Genomic DNA, 13,319 nt, shown 5'->3' with positions numbered 1-13,319 from the left:
TTACAGATGAGGGTTAACTGGTCTCAAGCTGAGCTTTTTTTTTTTAATTAAAAAAATTGGGGGGGGGGGTAATTAGGTTTTACTTTTTTATTATTATTATTTTTTAATGGCAGTACTGGGGATTGAACCCAGGACCTCATGCATGCTAGGCATGTTCTCTACCACTGGGCTATACCCTCCTCCTCAAGCTGAGCTTAAATACACCCTCCATGAACGCACAGATGTATGGGGTGTTAAATGAATTAAGACACATTCAGCCATGTTTATGGCACTGCAGAGGCTGACCACTGACCCAGTCCTCCAACTCTACCCATCTGCCCAGGTACTGATGATCTGAGCGCAAATGATTATCTATTTGTAGATGTCGGCAGGCCCCTCCTTGGCAAAGCTTCCTAAGTCCATGGGGCTTCTGCTCCCCTATTCCACTGAGCTGATCTTTCCAAGGCCTTCTGAGACCTCTGTGCCCCTCGATCCAGCCATCCCTTCTTGGTCCTCATTGAATTCATCCTCCACCAGCAGCCTTGGACAAGCTCCCCTCTTCTCTCTTCCTCCAACTCTTTCTTCATTGTTCTCAGCCTGCCCGATGGGACTCCCACCTTCCAGCCACTCCTCTGCCTTCTGCTGATTCCTCTCCACCAACCCAACCCTTACATGTCGACCTGCCCCAAGGATCAAGTCTAGAATCTCTTCTGTTTTTTTTCATATTGACTTCCCTGGTGATCTCACCTAGATTCATGCTTTTAAATATTAACTATGTGATGATGAATCCCAAATCGTATCTCCAGCCTGGACCTCCCACCGAACTCCAGACATGCATGAACAACTGCCCGCTGGACACCTCCGCCTGGAAGCCTAGCAGGCACCCAGACTTACAGGTCCAACCAAGCTGTGGAGGCGCCTGTCATCCCAAGTCAGAAAAACGATTCTTCTGATTCCAGTCCCAGTGTCCTTCCTGCTAAACCCTGCAGCCTAAGAAGCAATCATCAGATAATGGCCGTCTTCTCCATTCTCCTCTGTTCCGGTTAGTACGATTCCACCCATCCTGCCCCTCAGACTCAGACTCTGGAATCACCCTTGTCTCTTCCCTACTAATGAATCCACCATCAAATCCTATCAACCCCAGTTGATATCAATATGTCCAGAATCTGACCACGCCTTACCACCCCACAGCCACCACTCTCATCCAAGCTGCCTTCCCCTTTCCAGCCTTGTATAATAACACTGAGCCCATTTCCCGGCTTCCACCCTGGCCCAATGCCCCAAAACTGATGCTCAATACAGCAGCCAAAGCAATCTCATCCACCAACACTGCCTCTTGTTCCCTCCCTGCTGGCCACACCAGCCTCCCTGCTGTCCCCCGAGCGCACGAGCAAGCTCCTGCCTCGGGCCTCCGCACTAGCTCTTTGCTCTGCCTGGAATATTTCTCCCCCTCCTCAGATGCCCCCATGCCTAGGTCCCCACTTCTTCAGGTCTTTACTCAAACACCCCAGTGCTGGCGGAGATGTCCTTAACTATTTGGTCCAAAATGTCACCTGTCTCACTCCAACCCCAGCCTTTAATACTCCACGTGCCCCCTTTCCTGCTCTATGCCTTCTGCTCAGTATTTACCCTACATTCACCTCACATGCTTATTACCGCGCGTCCTCTTCACTGTGTGTCTCCCCAGCTAGAACAAGAGCTACAAGAGGGCGGGGACTTTGCCCCCTTGGTTCACTGTCACATGCCAGCACCTACAGCAGCGCCTGGCCAGGGGAGGCAGTTAGTGAGCACCTGTTCACTGAAGGAGCCATGAACGAGCCCCGCAGAGTTCAACGCTACTGTGGCCTTCGAGGCATCTCCCCCCACCCCCCCCCGCAAGAATCACTGAAGGTCGAACCTCTCCAGTTCATGTCCAGAACTGAAGGCAGCAACACCCCATCCATCCAGCCCTTGGTCTAACATGGGCCGGAGATGTTTCACAGGAGCCAACTTGCTGAATAAGTGAAGCATCACAGCCTTATCTTTATCCTGTGCAATGGAAATTTCCTCAAATCTAACACACTCTTCCCACTTTCTGAAATGCCAAAACTGAGCAGCCTGGTAACGCTCTGATACCAACTCTTTTTTCCTCCAGCTTTACTTGAGATATTATTGACATATAACATGTAGGTTTAAGGTAGACAAAGTGATGATCTGATATTGCAAAATGACACCAACTCTTGAAGATTCAGGGACACTGTTACATTATCCATTCGAAGCCTCGGGCCTTCAGGCAGGGGCAGGGTGCTGAAGTCTCAGAGTGCCATTTGCCTGCAGCCTCACACATGTGGTTCTGAGAATGTCTCTTCTGCTTCTAATGATGGGTTCCAGCTCCAAATCTGTCTTCCAATTCCACCTGGTTCTGGGAGACCTCCAGAGGCAAAGGATCTACCCTACTGCTTTCTGTCTCCCTGTGCCTGGCCCTTGGCAGGTGTCACCTAACATCTGCTGAATGGTACAAACAGAAAATGCCGGCATGCAGGGTGAAGATGCTGGTGGCAATGAAGGCACTGATGTGAATGATGCCAACAACTGGGTGAATGAGGACAGGGCAGCGACGGCGTACTGAGCGAGCGGCTAGGACGGGCCGGCCACGGCGCTTTCGGCTGTGGGCAGGGACCGTCTCCCCGCTCTTCACAATGCCTGTGAACCATGTGGCAGGTAGTTTTGCTTTACAGATAAAAAAATCAAGGATCGGAGAAACAGAGTGACCTTTTCACCGCCACATAGTTTTCTAGTGACAGAAGCTGCATTCAAAATAGGTCTGCCCGACTCCAACCCCTGGGCTTTTAATCATTTGGATGTTTTCTGGGTTTTTTGTCAAGAGAAGAGAAAATAACAAAAAACACTTGTTGAATGAGTGAGCAAATAAATGACTGAATGACCAGAAGCTCTAAGATGGGGAACACATGTATTCCTTTGTCTCCTCCTGTATCCTGAGCATCCTGACCAAACTGGTGAGATGCTTAAAACACTAACATGGAAATGCAAAACAAAGGAATGGAGGGTCCCCTCTCTGCCACAGAAAGAAGTCCTTAGGCTCTGTGTTCTGCATTGACCTCCAACTCTCCTTGAGCGCCCGAGAATGGCTGCTGTGAACACACGGTGCCCTTTGGATGTTCAAGTCTCCTCTTTCTATCCACAAGGACAGGAATCACAAAGGAGAGGAAGGTCACAGCTTCACCACTAGCCTGGAAGGGCCAAAGAGAGAACCTCCAGCAAAACCCGATTCTACGAACCCCAGTAACAAGGCCTGTGTCTGTATTTACTATTCCACCTGGGACTCCAATCTTCACGCCATCCCCCGTGCCTTAATAACCCTCAGGATTATCTGTACCTCCACTTCCATTATGTATCACTGATATATTTTAATAAATAGTCAAGTAGAAAAGATTAGATTAATAGATTAAAACTGTTAACCTATTAAACAACTCTTACAGTCTAGAAATTCAAAATAGCCTACAATGCATAAATACATCATTAGTTTGAGATCATTCTTAGGCACTTAATTTTCTGCAGTGTATGGTGTCAGTCAGCCACGACGCTGGGTAATACCGCCGGCTCACAAAGACAGCATGAAGATTTAAATATTAACAGTTAATTCCCTGGTTAATTTAAACCTAAAACAGAGAAAAGCGAGAGTCTTGAGCAATGCTGTCAAGTCACAAACTCCAACACTTAGCAGGTGGGGCCCTCCAAGGAAAGTGGGAGCTTCTTCCAAAGGTGTCCTGGGAGCTTGGCTCAGGTCAGTAAAAAGAATGACTGCTAACAGCATCTTAAACAGATGCACTGCCTTCATTTTCCGATGGGTCTGACCGTGGTACGATACACATCAGCTAGCAGCCTGCACCGCTCTCTGAAGACCCACCACGCCGTGTCTCCCCTCACACAACGGCTGGGGTGCTGCAGATGCAGGAATTCTCACCCACTTAGAGTGAATGCCCTTGACAGGCAGGCGGGGACAGGGAGGCCACAGAGGGGCCCATGCCCACTGTCCTGCATCTTCCGGAGACTCCAGAGAGCAGTTAACTCAACCATGAAGAGGGAGGCCATACCTAGGCTCTCGTACCGGACATGTAAACAGAGGATGAATACACCCCTTCTGCTGCTGGTGTTATTTTTTGCTGAGGCTGTGACTTGGCAACCATCCCTTTCTCTTGCTCTCTGATGCCCAACTCCTCTGGCCATTCTCCTTGGAATGAAATGTAAAGCAGCTTCCCAACAGGACTGCTCCCCTTCCATCCTGCCCACATGGACAACTGATGCGTGGAGCTGCCCAGCTGCTTAGAAAGCTCTGCCATCCCTCCAGTGGGCTCCCCTATCCTGGCATTACATCTGGCCTCGGCCCCTCCACTCTCCATCTGTCTAGTCCTTGAGATCAGCTGATAACAGACTGAAGTTTGGAATGCACAGCCAGCTCTGTCCACACACTCGAATGTGAGCATCCAGGTCAAGACATGCTGCCCCTGGACACACAAATGAGACTCCTCACTACACAGTCCAATCCTCCCAAAGGGTCTGAGGATGATAAACGAGATGTGTGGACCATTGCCACAGCTTCCTAACCTGCCCACGTCCCTCTTTCCAGGCATGTAAGCAGGGATGGTAACACTAACCGCTAAGGGTTGTTTAGAAGATTAAAGCAGAGAGATGTTCATAAGGTGCCCAGCACAGCACCATACATGGAACGGGACTCAATAAATGTTAGTTCTTTTCTCCTGTCCTTACCAAGCACTAGTTAGGCAAAATGTGAAAAGTTCGATCAAACTGTAAAAAAGGTGGCCTCTTAGGCTCTAGGTGAAGAACTATAAATGAAAGTGGAAGAGGAGTATTTAGCCCTTGTGAAAACCAAAGAAGTGGAGGGCACGGCCCTTCTAAGTGCAGCAGCGATGAAGAGGAGGGAGGGGTGGAGACATTCACTGCAGGATGAGAAGGTGGGCGGGATCAAGATGGTAGGTGTGGATGTACCAACGTTCTTAACCACCATGGATTGTGTGGAACACACAGGAGGCTGAAGCCGAGGGTGAGGATTTTTTCTCTCGTGTTGGCAGAGCCAGACAGACAGGAAGGCTATGGACATTTCTTGAGGTGCTTTCTCAGATCGAGGGCCTTTGCCATTAAGGGGCTCAAGAAGCAACCACATCAGACCATTCTGGCTCCATTCTCAAGACCGTGCTTCTTCAGAACAAGACAAGAGTTCTGGATGCTCTGAACTGGTAACTGCAGCTTCACAAGGAGAACTTTCTTAATTTGCTCAGGAGCACAGGTGGGAAAGTCGAGATGGGTGGGTGGACTGAGCCCAGGCTCCTGAGAGACCCTAATCACTTCCCTTAGCTGGACCACCCTGAGCATGAGAACCACAGTGCCATTTGGAAAAAGGATTTGCCGATTTTGATGTATGTGACTTACAGTTTGCAGGCTGTCTCCAGAGAACAAACCCAATGACGTGTCTGAATTTTCTAGAATCTGCCCCATTTGTGCAGAGCCTAGGTTTAACAGTAACTAATTAAGCAGAGAGTGAACTCTGCCCACCAGAAAAGCAAGTGGCCCTTTTGGAGTAAGTATACGAACCCTCAGAGTCAGCCGGCAATTTATGATTTGTTTGTAGCCAAACTACCCCAAGTTTCGTAGGGTGAGAATACACATTTCTGGAAATCAAATGAGCTCCAATAACAGGAGCATAAACCTAGAGTCAAGGTGAAGGTGCAGCCCGACTGAAATACACACAAAGCTGGTTCTCAGATAATTCATTCTGCTAACACCGCACTGGTCATTGACACGCATCGGGTCTTCTGGTACTATTGAATTTTTTGCAATTAAGGTTAATTTGTTTAGGGCTACTTTAATTTTCCTGCTGAAAACCAAAAAGCTAAACAAGAAGACAGTATTTAAAAAATAATTATGCAGCTGTACACACGTGGTTATGACATTAAACTGTCCAGTAGTGGAAAATCTTCGCTTAAAAGGTCAAGACTCAGGCCCAAAGCCATGTGACTATTTGGGTGATCTTGGACAAGTCGATTTCTCAGTTTCCTCTGAAGAGGTGGAATGCCAGTCGCTGCCTTAGGGGCCACTGGGAGGAACAAATGAGATGTGCAAAGTGCAGGACACAGGAACTGGATCACAGAAGGCCCTTGACAGACATGAGTGCCACCCCCACCCCGTCGCTACCTCTAGCCTCTCCCTGATTTCCAGGCTCTAGGAGAAATCAATCGCTACCCACTGTCTTCTAGGAATGGAATCCAGCATGGCGGTGATGGTGGTGATGAAAACAAGATTTACTGAGCACCTACTACAGACCAGGCAGTGTGCTCAGGGTACACGTACCATTATTACTGCACTTAGTCCTCAGGACACCACTGAGAGGGAGGTATGAACATAATCCCCATTTTACAGACCTTAGAGGAAAGTGAGGTCTGGTCACTAGCCTGCGGTCACACAATCGGGCAGTGGCTAGTGCTAGGATCTGAGCCCAGGCAGTCTGGGCTCAGCAAGGGGGTGAGTTAGGTGCCCGGCAGACCAGGCACGGAGAGTGGGAGCCACGGGGGCCATGCAGCTCCACTCTGGGGCTCTCGCAGGACCAAGCAGTGAGGCTATGCATTTTGGATGCAGGACTCACAAAATGCTTCACTGAACTGGATTCCTCAGGCCTCAAAAAAATGGCCTTTCAGAAACTTCCCTCCATGCCTACCTTTTAAGGTCCTGCTGCTCCTGAACCCTTGGCAATACCTCTTGTAACATCTTGCTCCCTGAAATTTATTCTCTTCTTGGCAACCAGAATGATCTTTTTAAAACCAAATCATATCATGTTACTCCTCTGCTCAAAGTCCCCAGTGGCTCCCCATCTCACACAGAGTAAAAGCCAAAGTCCTGACAAAAGTCTCCAAGGCCTTATGCATTCATATCAGCCTCCTCGCATTTGCTCCAACACAATGCATACACTCCTGCCTCAGGGCCTTTGCACCTGTGTTCTCTCTGCCTGGAATGTGCTTCCCCCCAGTGACTGCTTGGCTCAGTTCCTCATTTCCTTCAGATCATTGTTCAAATGTCACCTTCTTGCTGATGCAGTACTCCTTCTGGCTCTCCCCATCCCCTTCCCTGCCTTTCCGCCATAGAACTTCTTACCATATGACATACCATGTTAAGTGTTTATTAAGTCTCCTCCACTCCCACTAGAACATCAGCTCCACAGGACCAGGCATTTCTGTTCACCACTGTACTTCCAGCACCTAGGTCAGACCCTAGCACTTAGTAGGTGCTTAGTAAGTGTCTGTGGAATGAATGAATGAGACTTAGTCTTATCACCTCCTCCCCCACCCCAATCTCCCTGTCTACAAGATCCTGAACACTTGATAGGCAAGTGTTACACATGGTGAACAAGTCCCTGAACGTCTTCTATCCCTGGTTTTCTCATCTCCAAATGAGAGGGTTGGACCAGATTATCTACGGAGTCCTGCCAGCTCTGAAAACCTTCAATTGACCAAAAAAGAAAAAAAGAAAAGAAAAGACCGTAAGTCTTCATTATAGCAAGGCTGCATTTGCTTGATTATAAAGACTGCATTTCCTTTAGAACTGTCCACAGTTAAGGCCCACAGCCCTCCACGCCTCTTAGAGTTAAGTGAGCTTTGGCTGCAGTTGCACTATGTGATTTGTAACCTGCCCACCAGGTTAGCATTAACCTCAAGCGCTGGGATCACTGGTCTTATAAAATCAACCCAGGTTGGGTTACAGGGAAGTAAACCAAACCACATCTGGTTGTTTCTTAGGTTCAGAAACACCACCTCTCCTTGTCCCCCTCAATTTAACACTAATTCCTTAGCAGCCCATGCTGTTGGTTTTGGGGTTTAGCCAGAGGCCCTCTGGAGAAGGAAGAAAATTAGGTGTTCTGGGCCAAAAGGAAGGCACCGGGACGAAAGCACACCCCGGTGTAACAACAGAGCATGCGCGGCACAGCTGGGAGGTGGGAGCAGAGGCCCATGTCAGAGTCACAGGTCCCTCAAGGTCATTCCTGACCAGGGCCTTCCAGCCTAACTCTGACTTCAGGAGCCTCTGGCCTATTTCCCCATCTGAAACAGGGACTGCATGAGTCTAATGCTCCATAAACTATCTATGACTCTAAGCCCCACCTGGCCAATCTAACCCAACTAGGGTCAAATTCACCGGTGGCATCAGCCAAGGACTATGTCAATGTTCTCCAGATGTTTAATGCAGAATTTACTTCTCACACTGAATGCCGGGTCACTCTACAATAATGCTGCTTTGGTTTTTCAAAGATGCTCTATTAGCTATAATGACAGAATCAATATAAATTCACTAGTGAGCTCCTTTGGAGTCCCTGCCTTCTGGCCCAGCCGTCAGCCAGGGGTACAGCCCGGGGCCCCTAACTGGCTTCTCTAACCTCTGTTAACTGATCACTTCCTGCGGAGAAGCAGGAGGGTGCAGTGGTTAAGCACCTGCATCAGAGAAGTCAGGCCTGGGTAGGCGTCCTGGCTGTGCTGTTCCCCCCAGTTGGGCAGCCTGAGGCCTGGACACCTCTCTGTGCCTCAGCTTCCTTATCAGTAAAGTGGGAATAATCAGAGCACCCTTCACAGAGCTGTTACCAACGTTACATCAATTAACGAATGTAAATCACCTACACCCATGCTAAGTATAACTAAATGGTAGTTATTACTATTAGGAATTTTTTTCTTTACACCTCAATTCATACACTAAGGTTTGGGCTAGCCCTTCCTGGTGTCTATTATGGCACCATGGTAATAACACGGGGCTCCATCACTAAGTATATGCAGATGTAGGTTAGTCAGGGATAGCAAACAGATGACACACATGCCCCCCACCCCCCATCCCCTGAACAGGGCAGACATCTCTAATCTATCTCAGCACTCTCCTCACTGACTACAGCCTTGGGCTGATAAGACTCGATTCAGAGCTTCAGGAACCTATTACCACTGTGGGGAAACCTGCCTGATGTCCTCTGATCACCGTGCAGAGATGCTGGGATGGGAGAGACTCATGCATCAGAGAGTGAGGGCAAGGACCACATCCATACACAAGTGATGAGGGGTGAAAGGAAATTTGTCCCTGTTCACTGCTGTAGACGCAGCATTGTGAACAGTGCCTGCCATTGCAGCAGACACTCAAATGTCTGTTGGGTGAATAAATTAGTATCTAATCTTCCTGAGCCACGGCACAGAGACTGGGTCTAACCTAGCAGGTGCGCAATGAACATGGAAGGACAGTGGGGGAAGCTGGTAGACCCTCGCTTGAGAATAGTGTTGCAGAAGCAGAGAAAGCACTGGCTTAGGCAGGATCAGAGCCTGACACAGCCACTCACTCAGCATGTGACCCCGAGCGGGTCGTCCTTTCCTCCCCATGTGTACAAGGAGGGCAGGGACTAGACCAAGTCCAAAGCCACTCCAGACATTCAGAGCCAGGAAGCACTTCTAGGCACTGCCAGTCTAGGGGCCCCACAGGCCACAGCCTCATACACTGTACTTACAAAATTCCACTACCAGGGGCCCAGGAGACAAGCACAAAGACGCTGGGCGGCTGCTGGCCACACGGGTCACTGGATTCCCAGGCACAAGCCCGGACATCCAGCCCTCCATTCCAGCCCATACTCCCGGCCCCTACATCACCCCAGATCTTCTCCTATCTCGTCCAGTGTACCCATCCCATTAACATTCACTGAGGGCCGGCCCACGGCAGTGAACAAGACAGACATGGCCTCCGCCTACAGAGCTGGCACTCAAGAGGCAGAGAAAAGCACACACAGACGTGGAATTACTGAAAAGCACAAACAGGCCACAGGCAGGGGGAGGGGGGTAGGGAAGGCTTCTTGGAGGGAAGGACAGAATAGAGACCTGAAGGATGGAAGGTCCCTGATCATGGGATGACCAGGGAAAGGAATATTCTAGGCAAAGGAACAGCAGTTGCAAAGGCTCTCAGGCCAGGGGTTGGCAAACTAAGCCCACTTGTGTATTTATGTATTATCTATGGCCGCTCTCAAATTACACTGGCAGAGTTGAGAAGCCGCTGCAGAGACCTGTGGCCTGTAAAGTGTAAAATATTTACTATCTGGCCCTTTACAGGTAAAGCCGGGTGACCCCTGGTTTACACTGTTAGATAAATAAGAGAAGGTCAGGGGAGCTAAAACAGACTGAGCAAGGGGGAGACTGACAACAAGGAGACTGGGGAGGCGGGTGGAAGCCAGGCCATGCTGTCGTGGGTGGGTGACAGTGACCTCCAGCCTGGTGTCACTGCCTCCATTCTAACCAACTCCAATCCACCCTGCAGGATCACCCAGGGTGATCCCCCTGAAACACAGCGCTGAAGAACACCTTACTCTTCTGCTCCCATGCTTTCCCAAAGCATGTTCCAAGGAACACTGGCTTCATGGGATAAACTTCAATAAAAGCATTCCATAGTTAAGCAAGTTTGAGAACATGTCATTCTTCATGATGCAGCAGCCGAGATGCGATTCAAGCCCAGGTCCCTCTGCCCAGTCCTGTGCATCACCCCTAAGTCTTCCCCAACTTGAGAGGCCAAGGCCAGTTTAGGATTGAGTCATCCTTAGATTCCATTCCCAGGTGCCCACAGAGGGTACCAGGAGGGCTGGAAAGTGCTACCCACAAGCTCAGGGAGCTGGTCCAGACTATCCACCCTTCCAGGTGGTAGGGGAGGACCAGAGAGAGGTGGCTGTTAGTCACGAGACAAGGGAGAAGGAGCGGGGTGCAGGAGGGGACAGGGGAGGGGGCGCATACCTGCTTGCCGTGCTTTTCCTTCCAGCTGCACTGGCTCCGTCAGCCTGCAAAGGAAATCCAAAACACCTACATCAGCCAAGGGGAAGACACAGATGCGATCCACTGCCACCCTACCCAGCTCCCGCTCAAACACCAGCCTTCAGAGGGGTGAGCTGGCCACAACCCCCTGCTCTATCCCTCCAGGCTGGAAAAATCTGCCCCCAGTGGTTAGAGGGAGTCAGGACAGCCATCGCCCCTCCCCTCCCCCCAGTTTGCTGGGCCCTTTAAATCCAGCTGAGCACCCATTGCCAACACAAACCCAGCAACCACAGAGCCCTGGGGACTTGGTGAAAAGTAAGTAACCAGCTAAATCTGAGATTGAATTGCACCATTTTTATTTTCAGCTGGGATTTCCAATAAAACAGTAGCCACAGATTTATTCCTACCAACTGGAGGGGGAAAATCCTATTATGTTAAAATATTCTGTCCCCCAACCCTGCAAGCAGGGGGAGGCAAGAGAGCGCTGGTTGGTAATCTCTTTTATCTGGGGGTAGAGGGTGGGGAGACAAGGCTGACCAAATGAAATTTTCAGAAATCATAAAATTCTGGTTCAGATGGAGAGACTGAGGCCCTGGGAGAGGAGGGGCAGCCTGAGTCTCACAAGGACCGAGGGACAAATACCCGGGGATCCTGACTCCTAGGCCAGTGCTGGGGGTACCTCGACGCAGAGGCTGCGGACATGGGGAAAGCGCCTGGGTTCTCCACCACCCCTGGTTGGAGATGCATTCCCTAGCGTTGTCAAAACATTTATAACAATAGTAATCACAGTTAGAACAATGCAGGTTCCAAACTAGCACACATGTGTTTCCAAATTCAGAATCCTTCCAATTTTAGAAAGGTAATGTGGCACATGTGTTCTATAATTTGAAATAACTCTGCCAGGGTCTGGGGAGCCCCCAGGACTCAAGCACGTTGATATTTCTATAAGGAAACTGACGCAGTCAGCCCTGCGTGGGATAAACGAAGCCGGCAACCAGCCTCTTCTCCCATTAGGTGAAGTTCGGCTGCCTCACCAGTTACAAAAAATCTTTTTCTTTTCAATCTTTTTTGAATTTCAGGATTGCAGATGAAGAATTGAGGACCCAAAATAAAAACAGCAGCAGCTACCTTCTGATGAGCGCTTACAAGATGCTGCAAACTGGCAAAACCAGATGGCAGACTTTGAGTCAAACAGTCAATATATAAAAATAAAGGGATTTCACCCAAAAAAGGCCAGATTTCAGCTTCTGAATGCAACACGCAGTCCCACATGACCACAGTCAGTCAGATGTGACATACCTGGTTCTCCACAGTCCCCACCACTCCCTCTTGCCTTATACCCAGCCCTCCAGCCTGGCCCCCGTGGGTATCCAGACTCTCTCCCCCACCTACCTTCCCATCAGGCACTAGTATATGGACACCTATTTAAAGTCTCTCATTTAATCCTCCCAATAGGTCCCCCAAAACACATACACAATATCCCCATTCCACATGTGAGGCACCAAGGCTCAAAGAATTTAAGTCATTTATCCAATATCCCACAGTTCCAAGCCCAGGCCAGGCCATTCCAATGCCTGCCTTCCACAGCTCTGGAAGACTGTCTCCCACCAACACTCAGAAGAGGCAATGGGGAAATGGGGGGGGAACCCATATGGCCCCCACAGCCCATATGAGGGCACCGGAAAGGGGAAGGACAAATAGAGAGGTAGAAATATAAGGCCTGGAGGGAGCAGTGAATGGGATACCAGTGCATTATTTCCATGGAAGAAACAAGAGAGAGGAAAATGGTTTGCGTATCTTTTCATTGGGAGCAAAAGAACAGGATCAATTACGGTCTCTTTCCGACACCTTGTCTTCCTCAAACTTGTATGGAAAGTGAACAGAAAGAAGTTGCTTTAATGTTTGTATCAGAAGAGGCAGAAGAGTTAGGGGTGGAAATTCTGCCCCAGAGAGCTTTAAAAAAAACTGTAAAATCCCAAATGGTCTCTCCCTTTCAGACTCAACTCTAGGCCTGTATTTCTAGAATTTCATATGTATTTTTAATGCTGTCTTTTTGTGTGTGTGCCCTCTTCCTTCACGATCTCACAGAGAGTTGACCAGTTCAAGTGCACTGAACACAGGACTGGGTAGGGAAAAGGGTCTCTCTTGGTCAGCACACCTGGCCATCTTTATCCATGTTTCCCTTTTACGGTATTTATGATATTTGAGCTTCTTATTACTAGTAACTACACTCTTTTTTGTTTTCCACCCACTTTTATAAAACAAAGAGAAAATGCTAAAAATGTTCAAAGAGCCGCCCAAACAAATCCTTCTGCAGAAACCTAGGTGGAGCAAATGGGAAATGGGACGGCTGGAAGGAGGAGTGTTATCCTTGCCGGGTGGGAAACGTCTGTTACTGGCAGAGATGAGAGGTGGAGACGGGAAGAAGGCAGAGATGGACAATGGGCACAAGTGAGAGATGCCCAAGAGCGCACATGTCCAATGTCACGGCACCTGTCAACCTCAGCACTCGGGCCTGAT

At 49.2% G+C, this 13,319-nt stretch overlaps 1 protein-coding gene and 1 long non-coding RNA gene across 9 annotated transcripts in view; one reads left to right on the top strand and one right to left on the bottom strand.

The window, feature by feature from the left end:
• The window catches only part of ZNF618 (zinc finger protein 618), a 165,543-nt gene that overhangs the window by 67,616 nt on the left and 84,608 nt on the right, over positions 1-13,319 (bottom strand). For all 7 annotated transcript variants that reach the window (XM_031450251.2, XM_064490446.1, XM_031450255.2 and 4 more), the window contains exon 2: positions 10,782-10,825. In XM_031450251.2, the coding sequence (XP_031306111.1) occupies positions 10,782-10,825 (44 nt within the window). The remainder of the gene's footprint in view (positions 1-10,781; positions 10,826-13,319) is intronic.
• Positions 794-12,191, top strand: LOC116152721 (uncharacterized). Of its 2 annotated transcripts, none has more exons than XR_004136349.2 (3): positions 794-1,021; positions 10,807-10,928; positions 11,879-12,191. It is a non-coding gene; the product is annotated as an uncharacterized LOC116152721 (long non-coding RNA). The 2 variants fall into 2 exon arrangements; XR_010382788.1 differs by lacking the exon at positions 794-1,021 and adding an exon at positions 6,242-6,388.

Source organism: Camelus dromedarius, chromosome 10, assembly GCF_036321535.1.
Source record: "Camelus dromedarius isolate mCamDro1 chromosome 10, mCamDro1.pat, whole genome shotgun sequence".
Taxonomy (NCBI): Eukaryota; Metazoa; Chordata; class Mammalia; order Artiodactyla; family Camelidae; genus Camelus; species Camelus dromedarius.
This window is presented reverse-complemented; position numbering and strand designations above follow the sequence as displayed.